This window comes from Sapajus apella, unplaced genomic scaffold (assembly GCF_009761245.1).
Source record: "Sapajus apella isolate SASKATOON/1434 unplaced genomic scaffold, GSC_monkey_1.0 scaffold183, whole genome shotgun sequence".
Lineage (NCBI taxonomy): Eukaryota > Metazoa > Chordata > Mammalia > Primates > Cebidae > Sapajus > Sapajus apella.
In genome coordinates this window covers 1,085,053-1,107,676 of record NW_022437123.1, presented here as the reverse complement: position 1 = coordinate 1,107,676, position 22,624 = coordinate 1,085,053, and the positions used below count along the sequence as shown (strand labels likewise).

Sequence of the window (22,624 nt, the reverse complement as noted above, 5' to 3'; positions counted from 1 at the left end):
AAACACTTATCATAGTGTTCAACATATTAAAATTAAAAAAAAAATTACAGTCTGCTCTGTTATTAGCCATGCCGAGGGTTTTGGGTGTCCTTTTGTCATCATTAAAGGGATCTTGGTGCAGAGTGACATGATAAATCACTCTTCTGGCAAACAATGGCCATCATCGTGTCCAGAGGGAGGAGGCCACGTTCCCTACCTCCCCTTTATGCAGGCTTCTCATATCATTAAAGTCAGTCCATCAACACAGATTGGAACTGGTTTCTTATCCACATAATTTCATTATGCCCGAGGGCCTCCAGGTTGAAGTTGGAGGTTCCCAACAATGCTTCAGTACCTTCTCTTATATATGCTCAGCTTCCCAGTGAAGTGAACATGGACTTGGGTCAAGAAAGACCTGGATTTAAATAGTGACTGCATGTGTTACTCCTGATAAGTTATTGTCTCTGAACTCTATTTTCCCCATGCAAAACATGAAACATGAGATGTCAGGCCCTGGGCATTACCTACTTTAATCATCATAACAATCCTGTGAGAGAGATGCGGCATGAGTCCCACTTTCCCTATAATGAAACTGAGGTCTAGAAAGGTTAAGTAACTTGCCGAGTCCCAGATGGTGTGGGTGGTGGAAACAGGCAGTCTGACCCCACAGAGTCTTCTTCATCTCCTCCTTCCCCACCTTCTCAGAATCGCAAGGGAGTAACTGCATGGGTCAGGACTAGGCCTAGGCCTGATGTAACTGAATCACCTATGAGAATGCCCTTGGTTGACATAAAAGCCATAATCAAGGGAAATCCTTAATATCCTCTAAAATGTTGTTTACTTATTATCATATTATTTTTATGCTGAACACCAAAGAGCTGACAGCCACTTTTGTGACACAGGGAGGCTGCAAAAGTCAGGCTGAGGTGCCAGCTGTTCACCACACTCTTATCTCCAGTATTCCTTCTAGAATTAACAGCTTTTGATAAAAATTTTCATCTTCTGAACACAGTCTGCCTTGTCGCTCTCCTAGCTGCAACCTGACAAAATTTGCAATCAGTTTGGCTTTAGGCCTCAGTGTGAGCTTGAATCTCTTATGAGCTACTTCTCCATTCACTCATCAGTCTTTCTCTCCATTTCTGTGCCGTCAATAATGTTTCTGAACTCAACACATCACGCTCTTTTCTTCACTGGTTTCAATATTGCTCTGCTCATTTTATTGTTTTACTTGCGAAGCTTCCCACGTCTTTGCTTTGACAATGAAAGGCCATTATTTTTCATGGCAGTTTCCACAACACATTAATGCACTTGAAGTTGTTGATCTGTTTTTCTTTGAAGATCTACGTCCAAGACTTTAGCGGGGAAAATATCTTGCTTCTGTTATTACTGCTTAGGTCTTTGTGCCTTTTCATAATGCAAAAATCCCTATTCCCTTTTACTTTGCCCAGGTACAGAATGTGTCCTAAAATAGATGTTGGCATGCTGCTTTCCTACTGAGCAGACAAAAGGCATCTACTTAAACTATGATTCCCTTTTTTCTAATCCAATGCTGCCTTTTGTCTTCTTACATTTCCACGTGTCTCTTAATTTCCAGGAAAGTACAAATTAATCACAGGGATAATTTATTTCTCCTGAAATACCCTGCTGAGGTTGCTGTCTCTAGTAAAGGCCACATGCATTTACTAACCTGAAGAATGACTGGCATGCTCTGGTTTTTTTCAAGTGGGTTCTAGGAGACACAAGAACTCCTTGTATGGGTGAACTTCTGACCCTTCCCAGGATACCAGTCCTTCTCCCTGTGTATCCCACCATTTGGCACACCCTTTGGGCTGCCACAGTAAGCAGGTGGGTAACCTGTGCCCATAAGCTAGAAGATCATAAGTATTTTGATAGTTCTACAAACCAAACAGGTGATGTCTAGATATAGACATAGATAGATCCACATATAGAATCACATTTTAACAAACCTGATCAATATACCTTAAGAATATGCCACATTTCTCATGTCTTTCATATTGGGCTGCCACTAGCAATTTTTCACAAAGCTCACTAAAAAATATATAACTTAATTTTGCTTTAATTTTAGTAATTGTTTATTTGGAGTTTTTATTTTCTTCTTCTGCCTTTTAGAACAGAAGCTGTTATAGTAAATATTTCCAGGAGGCATGACTCCTTCAGCTTCAAGACAATCTTTGCCACTTTTAACTGATTACCTGGGATTACCGGACCTATTCTAACTCTGTATAAATACAGTCAGAACATAACTTGCAGAATCTGTGTGTGTGAACTCTGTTTCTCACTAGTATCTGGCTTCTGTTATAAGCATTAACTTCTTCTGTGCTAGTTAAAAATATCTAATTGTTAAACAGCTAATCATATACCAACCATTTTCACATTCGACCCCAGAACTAAGCCAAATCTAGATTAGGAGAGCAGAGGTAAAGCCCATGATAGAGGAAAACAGCAACACACATTCAGAACATAGACCCTCATGAAGGCACAGAATCCTCAGCATTCATTAAGTAGGTGCCATCCTTAACCTGATCACTTTTTGAAGTTATGAGATTTCCCATCAAAACAAGCTTTCTGTTTGCAGAGGAAATACATAGTGAATTAAGACTCAGGAGCCATGCTGCAGGGGCCTGATTTCCAGGTTCTCTGCTATTAACTGCAGTTTTGCAGGACAGATTACTTATCTTCCTCATGGTGCCATTACTGAAGTTGTAAAATGTAGATAAGAATGGCACCAAGCATATAGACTTGTTATAAGGATTAAGTGAGTTAAATTATGAAGTGTTTAAAACAGTAGGCAAATACTCAAAAAATGTCAGCTATATTACTAATTATACTCAATGTATTCTGGAGAATTATTTATTGGAATCCAGGATTCCAGACAGTAAAAGAACTATTACCTCATCATGTAATAAGTGTTTAATAAATTCTTGTGAAAATATACTCATTGAAGCTTTCATAAAACACTTTAGCATAAACATCAACGAGTATGGAAGGAAGACTGCATTTGTAACTTGCGTGCAAAGACTCATGATGTGCATTGGGTATTGCTAAGAGTCACTGTTGGTGCAGATGCCGCTTCAGGACCAATCAGGAGGTTGAGAGGGCCACATACACCGACCTCTGGCTGAGCATCAACTGTGCAGCAGGTGTTGCTGCAGGTGAAAACAAAGTGCAAAGTACAGTAGGAGTAATGAGACAAATCTCTGAGTCAGCCTTGCATAATTTGAGGCTTTCAAAAAGTAGTTCTCTCTGGGTTATTTTGGATTCATAGATTCTCCATGGGTCTATTAAGACTACAGGTTAAGGAGATTAAGACAAGGGGACACCGGAGGATTCCTGTGGGTACATTTTCTCCCTGGCCACAGAGATCTTCCAATCCATTCTCTCTGGGGAAATCAACTGTATGACCAGATTAACCAAGGGTGACGCATAATTTACATGAGATCACTTTGGCCTTAGAAAGCAGCCAATATACAGAAATCCCAGGACAGGCATTGCCCCTAAGGAGACAGCAAAGGCAATGGGACCAAAGGCTATGTTAAGGTAGACATGAGCTCTAGCAGCACAGTTTCACTCCTTAGGTAAAGAAAAAAAAAAAAAACTGGAAAAAATATGACTCAATAGAAATATGGATGTTTTTACATTATTTTTTATACTCCCTTGAATAATTTAAATTTCTTCAAAACAGAAAAAGGAGAAATAAAGAAAAGCAACCTTTTCCTTACTTAAATTCACTCTCTTAAAAAACAAAAATAAAAAGCTAGTGACTCACTAGTGTGCCACTGTGACTACGTGCAACAATGTGCTGGCATGCCCACAGCAAAGGCTTGCACAGATATGCATTAACTTTGAAATGTCCACAAAGCAAAACTTAACCAGCTACACACATACACATACAATCCACATCTCAGAAATGTCACACGCAAGAAGTTCCACCAAAGAGCAGTACAACCATCCAACATAACACTCAGCAGACAGAATAATCAGAAGCCTAGGATTGCCTCTATTCCTCAACAGCTGGCTCACTGCTGTTTCAGAGAGCTTTTTAAAAATTATATTTAAATACTGCTCACAGATAAAATGTGACACATCGCATCTGACATTTCACTTTAAGGTGAAGAAAGACTTTCTGAAAAGTGCTGAGCTGGGTGCTCTGAACAGAGACATCCTATTTCTCTCCGACACAATGATGCCATCTCTCAGAGCCAGGCAGAACACAAGCACCCATCATGCAAAAGAGGGGAAAGCCACTCAGGGAAAAGGGCAAAGATTACTGCTCCCAGGAGAATTCTGCTTTTCTCAACAGTTCTTTCTAGAAGTTGCTCCTAAATGTCTCCAGAAAACACTGTAAGGGCTTTACCTCTGCAGCCTGGGGCAGCCTAGACAGTGGAATCAGATGGACATGGGTTCACATCCTGGGTCTTCCACTCTCCAGCTGTGTCCTGCTAAGCAAATGATTTGAGCTCCCCAAGCCTTGCCTTCCACATGTGGGAAGACCTACTTCCCAAGGACGTGGTGACAGTTAATGAGCTGAGCCATGCTTACCTCCTGGCTTATAATAGGTGACTCCCTTTTCCTTTCCAATGGGAAAGAGATCATGAATAATGAAGCCAATCTTGCAAGACATTGAAAAGTAGCACCACAGATGTACTAAACAGGCAACTTATTATCCATCCCCTTTTTCCCCCAACTGTAGGAAGACTGCCTATCTTCAGATTAGGGTACAACAGTAGGTGCTAATTGGGTGCTCGTGTTGTACTGGGCCCCATGCTAGAGTCTCTATATAGGTCATATCATTTACAAAAATTGTTACCAATTATTCTTATTTTACAGATCTGGAAATTAGTAAATTCAACTTTTTACTGCTACTAAGTGAAAAATCGTGTACTTAAACCCACTTATGTGCCTCCGGAATCCATGTACCTAATCCCTGAGCATGCCACTGCTTCATTATTGTTAAATGTAAACAACGAAGGAAATTCTACAATCACTTTTTGGGAAAAATTGCATCAACAGGGCCCTCTAGTCAGCATTATGTGAATACTGAACTTTGTCTCTTACTCTTCAAGCTCTAAAAACTAAGAGTCTGACATACAGAGTTGATCAGAATCTACCTTGGCCAAAGTGAATGCCTGGCAGTTAATAGCGATAGTCTGACATTGAGCTGCGCTTGCTGTATCACTTAGGAAAATGCAGTCAATATTAGGTTGCAGAGCTTCCAATTGATCAAGCCAGAAAAAGATATTTACTTCACATCTGCTCATTTTCTTTGCCAAGAAGAAAAGCAATTATCTGCTCTCGTACAAAATACAACAGCTGCTTGGACACAACACACATAAGAAAAAATGATGATTTTAGTCAAAAACCAGAGATCAAAATGATAAACTCAGCAAACTGAGTGAATGATAGAAATGGATGGTCAATCCTATGAAGTATCCATTATTTTCTGCTCTTTAGAAGACAATCATCAATTGAGAAGACTCAAGCCAATTAGCAGGTATGGATACATGACACAGTTGACCTCTGTCTTAGGCTAAGAAAACAAATGCACCGGCAAGTCTCCTGCTACTTTTTCTTCAATGTGAAAACTCTACAAAACTTCAAAAATGGGCAAAGAAATTTTTTATATAAGACAACCTCAGCAAACAAAATACTGAGCTTTCACAAATATGCAGGATTCAATTATGATAAAAATCTCAGAAGTATCATTTTATCATTCTCAAAAATATAACAACATCAAATGCTTTGAATTTTCTCATCTTTACACTTAAATCATAAGTTCCATCAGGCCTTGTTTTCAGACTTTCCTACATAGGAATCTAATTCAGACGAATATGCCACCACCCTGTTAACCTTCATCCGCTTCACTCCCAAGTTCCTCCATGATAGGACTCCTGCCTACCTTCCCAACCTCATCTCCCAGTGCTCACGCCCTGAGCTGCTCCTAGTTGCACGAATTCATGCACACACACACACACACACACACACACACACACACACACACACACACACACACAGGGAGAGAGAGAGAGAGACATTCTGCAGTTTCACCCCTCTATGTCTTTGCCCAAGCTACGCTTTCTGCCTGGAGAGACTGTCATTGTCTCATCTGTTAAGACTCAGCTTGAGCCAAACTTGCCAAGCTGGCTAAGGTCACCTCTCCTGTGATCCCATAATTCTGTGTAAATACTTCTAGCATTGCACTTGCCATCCTGAGTGAAATTATCTTTTTATTTGTATGACTTCCCCACCAAGATTTAAGCTAATCCATGCTGGGCCAACCAGTCTCTTTTTTGAAAATTTTGAGTTAGGGCATAGTAATTCTATTCTATCTCTTACGGAGAATTGAATAGAGAGGCTGTATGAAACTGGAACCGAGGCAGTCCTGCACTCATCAAATTAAGAAAATTCCATCTTATTTTTTTTGAGATGGAGTCTTGCTCTGACACCCAGGTTGGTGTGCAGTGATGTGCTCTTGGCTCACTGCAACCTCCGCCTCCCTGGTTCAAGCGATTCTCTTGCCTCAGCCACCCAAATAGCTGGGATTAGTCATGTGCCACCACACCCGGCTAATTTTTGTATTCTTAGTAGAGATGGGGTTTCACCATGTTGGCCAGGCTGACCTTGAACTCTTAACCTCAAGATCTGCCCGCCTTGGCTTCCCAAAGTGCTGGGATTACAGGTGTGAGCCACTGCACCCAGCCTCCATCGTTCTTTCTCTATTTATTTTTAAATGATGAGGTCTCACACTGTTACCTAGGCTGGAGTGCAGTGGTGTCATCATAGCTTACACCAGCCAGGAATTCCTGGGCTCAAGTGATCCTCTTGCCTCAGCCTCCCAAGTAGCTGAAACCACAAGTGTGCACCATCATGGCCAGCCCATTAAAAAAATTTTTTTTGAGGAGATGGGGTTTGTGATGGTTAATACTTGATTGGATTAAAAGATACTAAGTATTTAACCTTGGCATGTCTGTGAGGGTGTTGCCAAAGAGATTAACCTTTGATTCAGTGGGCTGGGGAAGGCAGATCTACCCTTAATCTGGTGGGCGCAATCTAATCAGTTTCCAGTGAATATAAAGCAGGCAGAAAAACATGAAAAAGAGAGACAAGCCTAGCCTCCCAGCCTACATCTTTCTCTCATATCGGATGCTTCCTGCCCTCAAACATCAGACTCCAAGTTCTTCAGTTTTGGGGCTCAGACTGGCTCTCCTTGCTTCTCAGCTTGCAGACAGCCTATTGTGGGACCTTGTGATCATGTAAGTTAATATTAATAAACTCCCCTTTACATATATTATACACACACACACACACACACACAGAGTAAGTTTTTAATAAATGTGCATTAAATATATTTAAAAAACACCTTTTAAAAATTACTTTGCCAATGTACAACTTTACTACATTATAATTATTAAAGGCAAAATACATGCAAGGGAGAGCTTAATCTTTAAATATTGACATTTTCCATCAATGCATTTGAGCTAAGTTCCAAGGACTTAAGTAGCCAAAAATTAACAATGGAAAAGGAAAAGAGAAAAATGACAAAATGAACGCTAGCAAAATTTTCTCCAAAGTCTGTGTAGTCACAAGAGTCTCTCATTATGGTATCTCATTTTAGGTCAACCTCTAACTCTCACACAATTTCTAACTATACATAGGCCAATGGAGTATGATCATTTAAAAAGAAGAAGAAAACTGACAGTACAGTTCCTAAGAGTTTGAAGATAATAGACTTTCCAGAGAGTAGCAAATGACATGAGATCAACTAGCTTGTCTCCCATGTGTCACTTCATGGATAAGAAAAACCAAGATCTAGGGAGCAAAAGTAATTGGCTCAAGGGACATTGCAAATCAAAATTCAAGTAGGACCCAGTTTTCCCACTGGCCAGGCTTCTTGCACTACCCTGTGCTGTCTCTCATTTATTTGTCTCTAGCACAACCTGAGAAATAGCTGTTCTCTAAAAAAGAAAATTCACACATACACCCCAAAACTAATCAGTGACTCTCTATTGTTCAGGTTTTTCAAAAACAATAAGGACAGACAATGAAAAGAGTTTTTATGCTCAAGATATTCTGTTCTCTTAGTCATCAACCACAATCACGTCTACATTTTCTGCTTAAAAATATCTGGAGATTGGTACCCAATTTTGACTTATATGAATGGTTTACCTTTATAACCTTGGCAGTTATAAAGAAAGGAGAAACAAATTATATTGGGGATAAATGCACAATCTGTCCCTGACTCTGCATGCCAAGTCAAACTGAAGTTTTATCATGAAAGAGACAACTTTTTAAAATCAAAGCTTTTTTTCATCATAATTGCAGTGTGGATCATCATTCCTTTCACAAAGTCACATTCCTTTCATAATCACAAAGAAAAATTACTTAAGGAAGCCAAATGAAAACTGAAAAAAAAAATCTCTGATAAAGACTTAACTGTCAGGAACCAAAAGCTCTACTGTGTAACTCAAACAATGAAATATATTGGTTTTTGATTAGGTACCTAGAGCATGTCTAGCTCTTAACAAAAGACACAAACATTATTCATTTCTGCCATCCAACTCTGGCTGGCTGTTTAGGTTTGGTTGTATTCCTTATTTTTCCAAATTATATATTTAATTGCCTTCACCTCTTAAAAATCATACTTACATTCATTTTACCAATACTTATATAGGTTAAATCATTAAGGGCAAATCTTTAATGACAAGTCATTAATGAAGACTGTAGCTTAGGCTGACTTCAAAATCAATATGCATTTTTAAGCTTATATATAAAGTTATAAAGATCATAGCTTGAATAATATAAATAGTATCAAAAATTCATAAACCTACAAAATGAAACACATCCTCCCATATGACTATAAGGTCATCTATCTAAAAAGCTAGTAACATAAGTCTTTATTATTTGCTTTACAACCTAATGATTTGTTTATTGAAGTGATCGTCATTTGACATACATCAAAAATTATTTTAAAAGATCAGCTGTTAGTCTCAGAAACTAAGAACAACTCTGTGTGCCTTTTGAGACGTCTTATAACAAGGATGGCACTCATCAGTTAAGAATTAAGTATTATTGTAAAGATTCTATTATCCTGTTAACCTTTAAAGGACAGGAATGTTTTTCTCTTATAATCTATTTCCCTCTAAAATATTGTAAGCTCATAAAATGAGGTAAAGTAACCAAATACCGTAAAGTCAAACCAACACTATACAACTGTCCTTCACTGACACAGCAAAGAAAAGGTGAATGCTGTAAAAAGAAAAGCTTTCTAAACAGTAATTCTTCCACACTGGCTTTGGCATAAAATAAACATGGGAGAGAGGAGTTAAATCCTAGCACTACCATTTATGAAAATCCACAATTAAGAGCTATTGTAAGCTGTTTTATGTACTACCTCATTTGTTTTTCACAATAATCTCATGGGATAGGCCATGGTACACACAAGGAAACTGAGACACAGACAGTGTAAGCAAACTGCAAAATATCATATGCCTGGTAAGCAGTGGGAGCAGAATTAGAACCCAGGTGCTCTGGTAGGAGTCCATGTTCTTTCCTGGTAATGTACACTGCCAACCTCATAGGTTTTGTAAGAATTAAAATTGCAAGCCATCTGTAAAATTTGAAGCATGGTTCCTGGCCATTGGGAGTGCTATAGTGGTACTCAGAATGTGGGCCATGATGAAAATCATGATCATCATGCTTGCGTCTGAATTTTAAGAGAATTTTCAAATCATTTCCACTTCTAAAATTCTGGTTTTCTTCTGATGGATAAAATGTCCTTCCAAACCTCTTGAATTTTTTTAAAAAATATATTATTTAAGTATGTCTATCTTTAAGGTTCTGTCATATTGGGTCTACAATACATAGCACAAGATCAAAACCTGTGCCAGACAATTTTCCTAGCAACAACCTGGAAAGCCCACCAAATTATGTGAAACCACAATGATCTATTACTTGGCATAGAATAATGTTCTCATGAAAAAATATTTATATATCCCCTGAGTGTTTACATTGTTAAGGTGAACTGATACAGCTTTTATTACAATCACTCCACAAACTGTCAGTAGGTTACATTAAAAAAGATAAAGAGAACAAAATTAAACTGGTTGACAGTAGCATTAACTAAAAGGGCAAAGATAGCAGCAGCTAACTCCTTGCATCACTGTAAGAGCACTAGCTGTGTTCTGCAAAAGAAGAGAGCTGTTTGGTGGCCTTGAAGTCCGCTGCCACTCTCTTACCCACACAGGCCAGAGGTTGAGTATTCCATATGGTGTCTGCTGAGCTGATGGAAAGCCATGAGACCTGAGATTCTCTTTCAACAGCCTATTGTGACAGTGATAGAATTGCATGCCAACCAGAAATGCCTATGTTCTGATAGCGTTCTCTTTCAGCATATGTCCTTGTGCATCCAGTTGGAAAGCAGATGCCTAAGCTTGATTACTCTACACTGAGAAAGGAAAGAACTTATCATCCACTGACTGAAATTCACAGGGGATCAAATATTGCCAAGAACCGATACCCAATCAAGCTGAAGCAGAATGAACCAGGGACTGTCAGCAGTTAGAAACTACCAACTGCTACCCATAAATTAAAAGGAATTTTTGCCTCCTTAGCATATGATTTATTTAGAAGCAGCTTTTAGTGCTAACTTCTGAATGAAGCCAACAAGCACTTTATTGAAATTATCCATTTTAGTGCTGAGCTCCGTTCAGGAACCAATGTGGAGTTCTAATAAGCTTTCAGATGAACTCATAAAGATGATTTCTGTTTTATCACATACTGTGGTTCTGGTTCAGAAGGGATGACATCCCTCTCAATTAATGGCTAAGAAATAGTAATAGAAAAAACAAAAAGCTCTCTTCAAAATATCTAGCCACCAAAGAAAACACTTTTCTGGCAAGTTCTGTATTTGAGAAAACCTACCTTAATGAGACATGGGAAATGAGCTTGGATAAATAATCCACTGAAGAACATGAAAGGCACAGTAATGACTCTATTCCAATCAACACAGTTCATAATTCAGAAGACTTGTGACACTAACTGACACAGTTTATTTTCGAAAATAAGTTTTCTACTTAACTTTTTTTTCTTTTTAGAGGCAAGGTCCTGCTCTGTCACCCAGGCTGGAGTGCAAAATCTTGGGTTTAAGTGATCCTCCCACCTCAGTCTCTCAAAGTGCTGGCATTACAGGTATGAGCCACAGTGCCCAACCTTATTATTTTTATTTATCAAAATACATTTCCCGCCATTTCTGTCACACCTACAGCAAAACACCACCATTCATTTACCCTTCTCAATAAACGATTTACTTCTCCATAGGAGGTCAGTTGCCTGCAGTAATCACCCACCTCCCTTCTCCAGTGCCTTAACATTCACTAAGTGTGCCTGTAGTCCTGACCTAATACCAAAGAACACAGGGTCTTAGCAAAATGTATGGTCAATTCACCACATTAAAAAGAAACTGGATCAGATACTGTGGCTCCACTTGTAATACCAGTACTTTGGGAGGCCGAGGTGGGTGGATCACCTGAGGTCAGAAGTTCAAGACCTACCTGGCCAACATGGTAAAACCCTGTCTCTACTAAAAATACAAAAATTAGCTGGGTGTGGTGGCGCGCCTGTAATCCCAGCTATTTGGGAAGCTGAGGCCAAATTCTGAGAAACACTTGAACACAGAAGGCGAAGGTTGCAGTGAGTCAAGATCACGCCACTGCATTCCAGCCTGGGTGACAGAGCGAGACTCTATCTCAAAAACTTGATTAAACAAGAAACAAAAAACAAACAAACAAAAAAGAAACTGAAGAACGGAAAAACCTCAGGGATGCATAAGGACAAAGATCAGGAAGGATATCATTTGGGTATTATATCTGAATGATAAGACCCTGAGTACCAACAGTTATAAAGTTGTTTCATAATACATAACTTTACTCATACTGGTTAGTTTGGTCAGTGTCATTATATAGTTGAGCCTAAAAGTTATTACTTTCTTGGGTCTACCACCATCATGCTCCTACCTCCTGAAAATAACTCACAGTAACCTGGACACAGTCATCTAAAAACTACATTTAAAGAGTTAACTATGTATGCCATTGAAGAGCGAATTCCATAGTAAAATGTGGCCCAGCTCATCTATACACAAAGCAAGGAAAGCAAGGAGAAAGCTATTAGCAGCAATTAAAAATTTGCAAAGATCCTTTAAAATAAGATCTTGGTTCATATCTGCTTCCATGAGGTGGTTTGTGTTTTTAATGTGCATAACTGAGGTTAATATTTTAAGAGATTTTTAAATGAGGGATGTGAGATTTATTAAATAAATATGAATCTACAAACTTCACTTTTAACTGTTACATGTATTTTCTGTGTGGACCCATTAGTTAACCCCACACCTCTTATTGAGGCGTTTCATTTTTGAAAGCAGCAGCTGAATGAGACTGAAAATGGCTCATCTGAGATCAATCAATGCATATGATGTATAAGGGGGAGAAAGAGAACCCTATTCATCAATAATGCAGGCTTTCAACACAGATTTGTTCTATCACCTGCAAATCTCATATCACTAGCTCACTAGATTTCTCTCAAAGACAGTATGAGGCCGGTAATAATCTGGAACACATTTTCCCTACTCACAGAATCATACGTGTGGCATAAAAGTTCAAAAACCTACCTCAGGAGTTTAATTTGCACAGCTTTTCTTACTTTGGGGGAAAAGGAGTGCAATACAAGGTCTACAGCAATAAAACATAAAAATGACACTTAAAAGATCAGTTACCCATTTTATCACTGAAGGTCAAAATATTTACATTCCTCCCTACATCCCTTAAATTAATTACCTTACAATTCACTTTAGTGCCAAACTGTTCTCTAGTCCTAAACTTGTTTTAGTTTTTTTATTTGCAAGCCTATGTGCAAGGTATTTGCAGAAAAAAAAAAAAAAAAACTTTTAAAAGCCACTGAAATGAAAATCTAACCATTAACTTGCCCAAAAAGTAGAAAAGGAGTTCATTTTATATAGAAATATCATAATCGTCATCCCATAAACTTTCACAAGAATAGGGCTTTATTTCACTGCCATATTCCCAGCACCAAAAATAGTGCCTGACATATAGTAGGTAATCAGCAAACAGTACTGAATGAACGAATGATCCATACCATACGTTGAAGGGCAGCAGAGGAAAGAGGAAATGTCCGAGAATTTTTATTGAGCCAAGAACTGTCTTTAATGTCTATTGTGGTCATTGTCATTTAAACATGAAACCTATCAAGTATGTATGAAGAATGACTATACATATATAGGTGTGTATATACTTGATGTATATGGAATGAAGATAGGATTTCATTTAGAATTCACTAGGCTTTCTAATGTGAAAGGGAAAGTGTGTTCATGTGTGCATGAATTTGATGTATTTAAGATGTTGGGGGCTGTTTACACATAAAACATTTCTCATTTCCCATGGAATAATTCAGTAAAAGAAGCATGAACTAAAATGTCATCTGATTTTAGACTAGGTACTCTCAACTCTAGGCTTTTCATTATACTTTCTACCCATAAGTCAATCACTAAATCACATAAAAACAGGCAAACCAAATAAATGACCTGCAGTAGGATTTTTTTCCTGGGCTTAGATTTTTTCCCTGTATTACTTAGTTTCTGAAAACAATATTTTGCCTGATAACATTTAGCCCAATTCTTGTCAATCTCACACCAATGCATCCAATATGACTATGTCCTAATAGTTTTGAAGTTGAACCATTAAAAAAAACAAAAACAAACTCATTTCTTGCCTGTATACTGCAGGTTCAGCATTTTTACCATGCATCCCAGTGTTTGGAAACCCAAACAGAGAAAATAATATTCAGAATACTAAACTAATAGTAATGAAGCTGCTGGTTTCCATGTGCTGAGTGGCCACGGTATGCCAGGCACTAACTATATGCTTAGTATGTGTACTAATGCTTTTAGTCTGGACACCCAGTATGAGTAACGTGCTGCTATCACTTTCCCCTTTGATAGATGAGAAAACTGAGGTTCACAGAGGTCAATAACTTGTCCAGGATCAAGTAAGTGATGGAGCCATGATTTAAATGCTCTGTCTGCAGAGTCAGAGATCTTCAGAACTACGATGACGTTGCCTCTTCTAACTTTTATTTGCTTTACCTGATCACCTTCAGAAAAAAGTACAAGCACAGTTTTCAAAAGTAATTGTAACAGTAATCGAATTTATACTCAAATGTATGACACCTTTTTTTTTTCCCAAAGAGCAAAGATATTTGACAACTTTCCTTTCTATGGAGGGAAGATGGTCCTGGCCCACAAACACATTAACTTAGTGAGAATCTGGCCCAATTCCAGCTGTGCTATCTACTGCTCTCCAATCATCATTTTCTAAAATAGCCTGCTACTTGAGGTTAAAAAAAACGAAAAAGTAATCTATAAAGCATGTCACCTAGCTTGATATATTATCACCAATAACCCATATTGAAGCAAGTCAAGAGGTGTCTCGTTTGTGGAGCCAGAGGTGACTGCAAGAATCTTTGTACCTGCTGAGAGTTCAATGGAGAAGCCAGCTCCACATAAAAATGATACAAGCACTCTGCCTCTTCCCCAAAGCTTAGCCCTCGCCCTGGACTCTGGACTTTAGAGCATAGTAAATGAGCAAAGCACAAGTTTAGGAGTCAAACAGCCTGGGTTCCGATCCTGACCCTACCACTTACTACATGAACTTGGACAAGGTTTTTTAACCTCTAATCCTCAGTTTCCTTACAGCAATGGGAGTTGCAATATTTAGCCTAAAAGAGATACCACAGTGGTTGCATGGGATAACATATGGGACATGCTGGCCGCCTTCCTGGTACACAGTAGTTGGATAACAGAAAGTTTTCTTCCCCCTCCTGAGGGATCTTCTCACTGCTGTGCTAGAGCTGGCTGACACTGGTTTGGAAGAGCTGACTATTAAATCTGTAGGAATTTTAAAAGCCACTTATTTAAAAAACAGCCATTATTGAAAATTAAATGACATAAACTTAAAATTAAATGTCATATTTTAAACAAGGTACTAAATACTCAAAGCTCATTATTCTTGAGTTGGTTTTTGCTTCACTTTTCTATGACCTATGTTTTTGAGGTTATTTGTGTCTATTGCATCTATCTGATAGAAATACTGCATCACGGCGGGCCATGACACAGCCCTCACGGCGCCATGGTCAGTGAAGTCACACTCGTAGCTTGAAATCAGCCACAGTGGGAGTATTTACATTAGGAAACACTACAAATCAGGAGTCCCTTTCTTTGGAAAGCCAGTTATTAAACAATTAGCAGCACATAACAGGTGTGTGCTGGTTATCTAACAATACACACACATGTGTGCATGTGCACGTACACCCACACACATCCGTAAAATATAAAATAAAACTGGAAAGAAAAATGAACATTCCTTCCACTAACAATCTTTTCCTCATTTCTTCATTGGCAAATTTATTGGAAATGTCCCACTATTATTAATTTCCAACACTTCCTTATCATCCACTCATCAACTGATCCATGTTGCAATTATTTAAGCAGGTGCTATTGGCCAGACCCTGTGACAGGAGCTGGCAACCCATCTGTGACACACCCTGACATGAACCTGCCCCAACCGAGCTCATAGTCACGTGGCAGCCTAGCTTCTGTCCCACCTTGAATGTCTCCAATGATCTCTATACTCCTTTCCCCCGCCTCTTTAGCCTCCATTAAAAAAATTCACAATTTCCCCAATTGTTTCACCTTCTTTCCCTCCATGGCCCTCAACAAAAATGTCAAGATTTTCTCAATGCTTTAACCCTTTATTCCTCTTCCCTTTTCCTCAGGAATTTCCGCATTAATGTGATTTTGTTCTCTCTCCAACCCCCAGAAAACCTACTACTCCCCTAATTTTTCCCCTTAGTAACTAATGCCACCATCCACCCACTTGGTTAAGCCAGAAACTTGGAAATCCTTGTTTTCTTCCTTTCCCTCTCCCCATCATCACAAACACTAGCAAGTCCTGTTGGGTCTGTATCAGAAGCGTATCTCAAATCCAGCTCATCTCTTCATTGCAGTTTCCATGACACTCAGCTAAGACTCCCTTTCCCTCACTCAGCTTGTATAAAAGCCTCCTAACCCTTTTCCCTTCTTCGTGATTGTCCCCAACATCCTGCATCACAAAGAGGCCAGAAGGAATGTTTTTAAAAGAAATGTAATTATGTCTGCCTATACTTAAAAAAAATAATAAAACTTCAACATCTTCCCGTTCCCCTCAGAATAAAATCCAAACCTGCTTCCACAGCCAGCACAGTCCTTCCCCTGTGCCCTGCCCAATCCTTGCCCTCACCCCTTCTTCTCCCATTTTGCTCATAACCCTCAAGCCCAGAACCCTCTGCCAGATCTTTGCACACCTTTATTGGCTCCTAACCTCATTCAGGAGGATTCAGAAGCTTTCCTTGGCCAACCAACCCGAATGCCTTCAGGCTAAGCCATCTCTCTCCATCACATCCTGCCTTACTCTCTTCTTAGCACTCACATTGTTCATTCATTGTGGATTATTTATTATCTACCTTCTCCTACTAGAAGGAAAGCTATACAAGAGCAAGGACCTTGTCTTTCTTATTTACCAGGACACTCCTGGTGCCTAGAACATGCCTGGCACTTTTCAGCCACTTAACAGATATTTATTGATGAATGAACAAAAGAATGAATGAATGGGGCAAGATAAAAAAAAAAACACAGGCAAAGGTGAGAATAACTGAAAGCCAATACTACAGAAGGAAGGAATTCTAAGGGACTGTGTACAGAAGAGTAAGAACAGCAATCTGAAGTGGTAAAGTGCTAATCCTATGAATGAAATTTCCATATGTTAAAATAATTAGGAGGTCATTAGGCTGAGGGGTCTCTGGCAACCTGTAGCCCTACATAGGCAGAGAAACCCAACTGAGTATAAATGGTAAAATGAAATCAAGCTTAACCACTAACTAACCTCTAACTAGGAACTTTCCACTCGAATGATCCATATGGGGATACTGCTCCCCTTTAACCAATCAAATATTTCCTTTGCTCTGCTTCTGCCTTCGCCCTGTAAAAACTTCCCCTCCTGCCTCAGCAGGGGAGCCCCAAACCTCAGAGGTCTGGAGCTGCCCAATTCATTAATCACTGTCTGCTCAAATAAACGCTTTAGCTTTTTAATGTGCCTAAGTTTATCTTTTAGCATATATCTGTTATGTTCTGATTTGCACATGGCCTGAGCTATTTTGGAGACAAACTAAGTTAGTGAGCAACACCTGTCCTGATAAATCCATGCTAATTTTCATGGCTACGTCAAAATATTAAAAAATAAAGAAGAAAAGACAATCATATGCACTAAAGATTTTCAGACATCGTCAAAAACATTTCAGAAAGGAAGAGTCCTCTGGGTTTCCTCCCATATCTGCATTGTAATAAATTCAGATCAAGCACAAAGAGCAGAGAGAGGCAGGAGAAGCAGAGGGAGAACACCCTCCTCCCCTAGTAAACAAAGGGTGCCTTCTGATGCCTGAAGCTGCACAGACCCACACCTCATCACAGGCAGACAGCACGGCTTCCACTTGCTTCATCTAACTACTCCTTTCTTATCCATTGTATTATAGGGAAGGAAAAGAGGGAAAGGGGAACAGAAAGAAGGGAAGGACGGAAGCATGAAGAGAGGGAGGTCACAGTGTGCTGCCTCAGTGCTTCAATTCCCCAGGCATCCCAGGCTGCACTAGGTAATGCTGGACGTTGAAAACATGCAGGAACCAAGAAACCCAGCCCAGTACCTCATCATGGACCACACAGCTGGTGGGGATACCGGGAATCCACTGCTCTTGGGTTCCGGTGGCAGTGGAGAGTGGCAGCCACCCCAAGCTCCTTTGTGAGGGAAACGCTGGTGCTTCCCGTTCTCTCGGTGAGGATGGCCTGGCAGTGAGGAGGGCTGGGGGCTCCCGGGCTGCTGTGGGCCACGTGGACAGAGGGCCCCATTGCTCCTGTTATGCATGGAATTGAGGGAAGACAAAGTCAAACAGAGTGACAAGGCTTGCAACAACAGATAGCAGTACCCCGCCCTACCCACAAGTCCTGCTTCCTGGAAACAATCATTCTCAAGTCTTTAGCTCCTGTGTTTCTGACATTTATTGCCATATTATTAAAACAACATAATTATACATATTTTTTCAATTTTAAAACTTATTGTATTGACTTACTATTATACAACACTATAACTGAGTCTTTCTTAGATGGCCACCAACACACACACACACACACACACACACACACACACACACACACACTTCACCCCTTACCCTCCAAATAGGTTTATCTCAGAATATTTGGTTGAAGTGGTATTAAGGATTTACATTATTATGATCTTGTAAGATATTGCTCATAGCTGAACCATCCAATAATTACATTTTTTTCTGTTATGAATTCTCTGAGATATAACTCATAACCACGAGATGGGCAAAAATTTAAACATCTGATACTACCAAGGGATGGTCAGAAAGTGAAACAAAGGGGATTTTCATTCCTGCTAGAAGCATTTCAGGAGCAGTGTCTTGGGATGTGATGCAGTCAACATGCATCTATCCTTTGCCCAGCAACTACACTTCCATGATTATGCCTGAAAGAAAACTTCATATATTTGCACAAGAATATGTGCACAGAAATTTCACTGCAGCATAGTTTATAATAGCAAAAATGTGGAAATAACCTAAATTCCAAACCCAGAAAAATGGATAATGATAATTATATGCTATATAGCAGTTAAGATAAATGAAATATAGCTACGTAAATCAACACTGATAAATCTCAAAAGCCCAATGGTAAATGGGAAAAAAAAGCAAGCAATGCCGTTTATGTAAAGTTTGCAAATATGCAAAATAATACTTTTGATATTCACTGGTATGTGTGTATATGAAGCAAAGTACTAGCAACAATCATGGAAATGAAAAGTGCCAAATTCAGGATTGTAATTCCCTCTGGAGAGAGAGGATGATTGTGGGCAGGGAATGTTACTTTCTAGATGCTGGAAATTATATCCTATGTTTTTAAAAAAGAAAGGTAGCTTTCAGGAGCTGGTCTTTTCCTGAAAATCTTTCCTCCTAAAGACGATGTCACATAGAAAAAATCGCATTCCATCTATGTGGCCCAATCTTAAAATTTAAGAATAAATTGTGCCTCTTGTAGGAAAGTACTTGCAGCATTTTGTTTCTATCACTGTTTCTTGCCTGCTTCCTAAATCATACAATGAAAGCTCTCAAGAACCACCTAGTGCTAAGATGTTTACTCCAAATTAGCAGGTAAAGTGGGGACTGGGGAGTAGACCCCTAAGTGATTGTGTAAAAATCTGTGTATATGTGCATTCCTCTGGGGACAAAACTTTGTGAAATTCTCAAGAGTCCATGATCCCCCAAATACTCAGAAACTCTGAGCTGGGTAACTGTCTCATGATGCCTGAGCAGCAGATGTCCTGCGAGGTCTCTTGAGTCCCTGTCATGTGTTCCTCCTGGGAGGCAATGGTGCTCAGGGCTAATCCTGTGGACCTGGAGCCACATGGACATGGGTCCAACTCCTGGCTCCCCTTGGGCTGGCTGACTGTGGGGAGGATTACTTTCTGTGCCTCTGTTTCCTCCTCTGTAAAATGAGGATAAAGGTTGTTGCAAGCAAATAGCATGGCACAGTGCCAGGGCCAGCCCTTAGGTGATATCAACCATTTTTGGCCAGGTCTCTGTGTTACATCCTCTGGTTCCTGCCTACCACTTTTCACAACTGTAATCGATCACTCATCGAATTACTCACATAATGTCTGTCTCCACCAACATCTCATGTACTTTTTGCTGGAAGGAACCATATCTGTCTTGCTCTTGGCAAGGCAGAATGAACATGTATTGAATGGGTGGATAAAAGCATGAAGAATGAATGCCTCCACTTAGGCAGCAGCACTGCTGGATATGAAAGCTAAAAGCTTCTTAAAAAAAAAAAAACAGACTAAGCTGTAGGACTTCTGTCAGCAGTATTACCCTCCCAATGAATTTCTGACTGTTTAGTTTGATGAAGATTAAGAAAGATTATCAAAGAAAGAAAAGAGACAATTATCCCTTTTGAAAAAGGCCTGGCTCAACAGTGACTACATGAAGAAGAAAAAAGGAGGTGTAGGCACCCATGGGCTGGAGAGTCCCAAGACCAGAGGAGACATGACTTCAATGACAACATTAAAATAGCTCTGGACTGGACCACATGAGAGAACGCATCTGCAGTTATCTGTCTTATCTTTTTGCTATCAGTGAGGCACAGCAGAAAGAAGGATGTTGAAACAAGGTAGATGCAAGAAGGAAGTAGAAAGGGGTTTATAGTTTGTTTTCTGAAAAGTAAGATGGGCAATGCAATTACTCCCACTGGTTAGAGGATAGGGAGGAAAGGCATCCTCATATAGGCCAAAGGGAGTGAGTGCCTCTGGCTCATGGTTTTCTCGGCATGAGTTTGGGTCAAAGTGATTATTTGGCTCCATGATTTTACAAGCCTCTGAGACTTACAGAGACCCAACACAGCATTATACTCTTTTTAAATTATCCCCAACTATCACACTCCCAGGCAAGAAGGTAATCAATTTCCTGACTCATCTCAGTTTGTTACCACTCAATAGCACTGCTCTTATCTTTACGTCAAGAAATATAAAGAGGTAGGAAAAGGGATTTAAAAAGGATTTTTTTTTAAGATAAAATTCTTCATTTGATAAGGCAGAAGAATAAATTAGCCACATCTTTTAAAAGTTTTAAAAGTAAGGACCTTATAATTACTGAAAAATGGGGTCTGCTTGCAAAATTACTGGTAATTATGGATTTGATGGGGAAGGAAATTATAGTATGTGTTTGAACTTTTAATATGCCTTAGTGATTCTTATCATCTATAAGCCACAACACAAAATGAATGTGCCTTAAATTTTTAAAATAAATTGGGCTACTAAATACGCTTGTTCATTAATTTGAATATGACGTGTATGTACTCCTGCATGGTATAGACTGGCTCTTTGTGAAATTCCAATGGGCACTCCTGAAACTCTTAGGTAACAGTATCATTAGAAGAGCAGGCAAAGGGGCTCTTTGATGGATAACACTCATGCAAATACAGGGATCCAAAGCAAGCTGTTAAAAGCTGTTACCATTTGCAATCACTTACTTACACGAACCAAGATTTTCTCAGCAGCATGCAACCAAAACAAGCCAGCAATATAAACTTGCAATTAACATAGAGATTTTTTAATTCCAAATTTGGGGCTCACAAAAACTTCATAGTCCTCATTGATTTATATGAAAGTGTGAAGCATTTGAGCATATATAATGCACTTATCTTAATGAAATAAGCTTCGTTAGTTACCAGACAGTCTGAGGTAAGGTGACAGTCAATAAAATGTTATACTTGTATTTTTTATATGGAAGTTTGGAAACTATTGTTTTAAGTAATTCTTCTCTTCCCATGTCATGCCGTTTGATATCAAAACTTTAAAGTGACTTACGACTTGTCTTGCTTGTGGGAAAGGGAAAACAGGTCATAAACCAAGCACACTCCGAACACCGTGATGCCTGTCTCTTTCACCAGCATTGCACAGGTCCCCAGAAGCAAACTGAGCAGCAAGAAGAAGGGAGACACCGTGGAAGGGAAACTTTCCCCAACACAGCCCTGATCCAGACTCCTGAAAAACAAGTTGGAGATTCTTTTAATCTCAGAAGGAATGAGGGCTGCTAAGAAATACCACCTGTTAAAGATAAGATCTAATGTCAATTTCCTTGTATTCTAAGTAATTAAGAAGGTGAGCAGAGATTTCTTAAAGAGTCTTTATCCCAACAATACTAAATTTGGTATTTAAATCATAGTATATACAGACTATGGTAGGTAATAAATGAACACTAAAAAGCCATTTAAAATTCTACCAGGGACATACTTAGTCACACGAAAAGATGTTTAAGTGAATACATTCTAAGTGAATAATCGAGTTACAAAACCATATACATAAGCTCAGGAGCCAGGTTCCCTCGGTTCCCTGCTAACCACAGCAGTTAATTAACAGGGTAATATGGGGCAAGTTACTTTACTTCTTGGTGCTTCACTTCCCTTATGTGTGAAAGGGATAACTGTTGTAGGGGGGAATTAAACAAATGACTCGTTTACACATCAAGTGTTTATCACCATCATTATGTTAGTGAAGTGTTTTATACGCTTCCATACATAAAACAAAGTTGCCAGTGGATATATATGCCAAAATATACTCAGCATTTCTCTCTGGGATGAAAATGCAACTATTTTAACCTATTTTTTTCTTTTGGCTAAATTCATTTAGCCAAAATTTTAAAATTCATTTTTCTATGAGGATATCTTAAGTAAAATTTATTTCTTTTCTCAGTTTAATTTCCAACAAGGATTTTCAAAAGCTCTCCAGTGCTATTAAGCCTTTGTTTCGCCTTGTAAAACAGAACTGGCCCCTACCAAGAAATATCACTGTTCCCTTCAGCAGGTACCACACCTATTGCCTCCTATTCCTTTGAAGTAAAAGCCAATATTTCTGTAGTTCAGACGCCTTCTCCTTAGTGTTATGTCTTAGAACAATCACATAAG

General features: G+C 39.1%; 1 protein-coding gene across 3 annotated transcripts in view; it reads right to left on the bottom strand.

Annotated features, from left to right (window-relative positions):
- TMTC1 (transmembrane O-mannosyltransferase targeting cadherins 1) overlaps positions 1-22,624 on the bottom strand; it is a 267,544-nt gene that overhangs the window by 214,976 nt on the left and 29,944 nt on the right. For all 3 annotated transcript variants that reach the window (XM_032268575.1, XM_032268576.1, XM_032268577.1), the window contains exons 4-5: positions 21,528-21,704; positions 17,797-18,003 (exon numbers count right to left, since the gene is read on the bottom strand). In XM_032268575.1, coding sequence (XP_032124466.1) covers positions 17,797-18,003; positions 21,528-21,704 — 384 coding nt within the window. The remainder of the gene's footprint in view (positions 1-17,796; positions 18,004-21,527; positions 21,705-22,624) is intronic.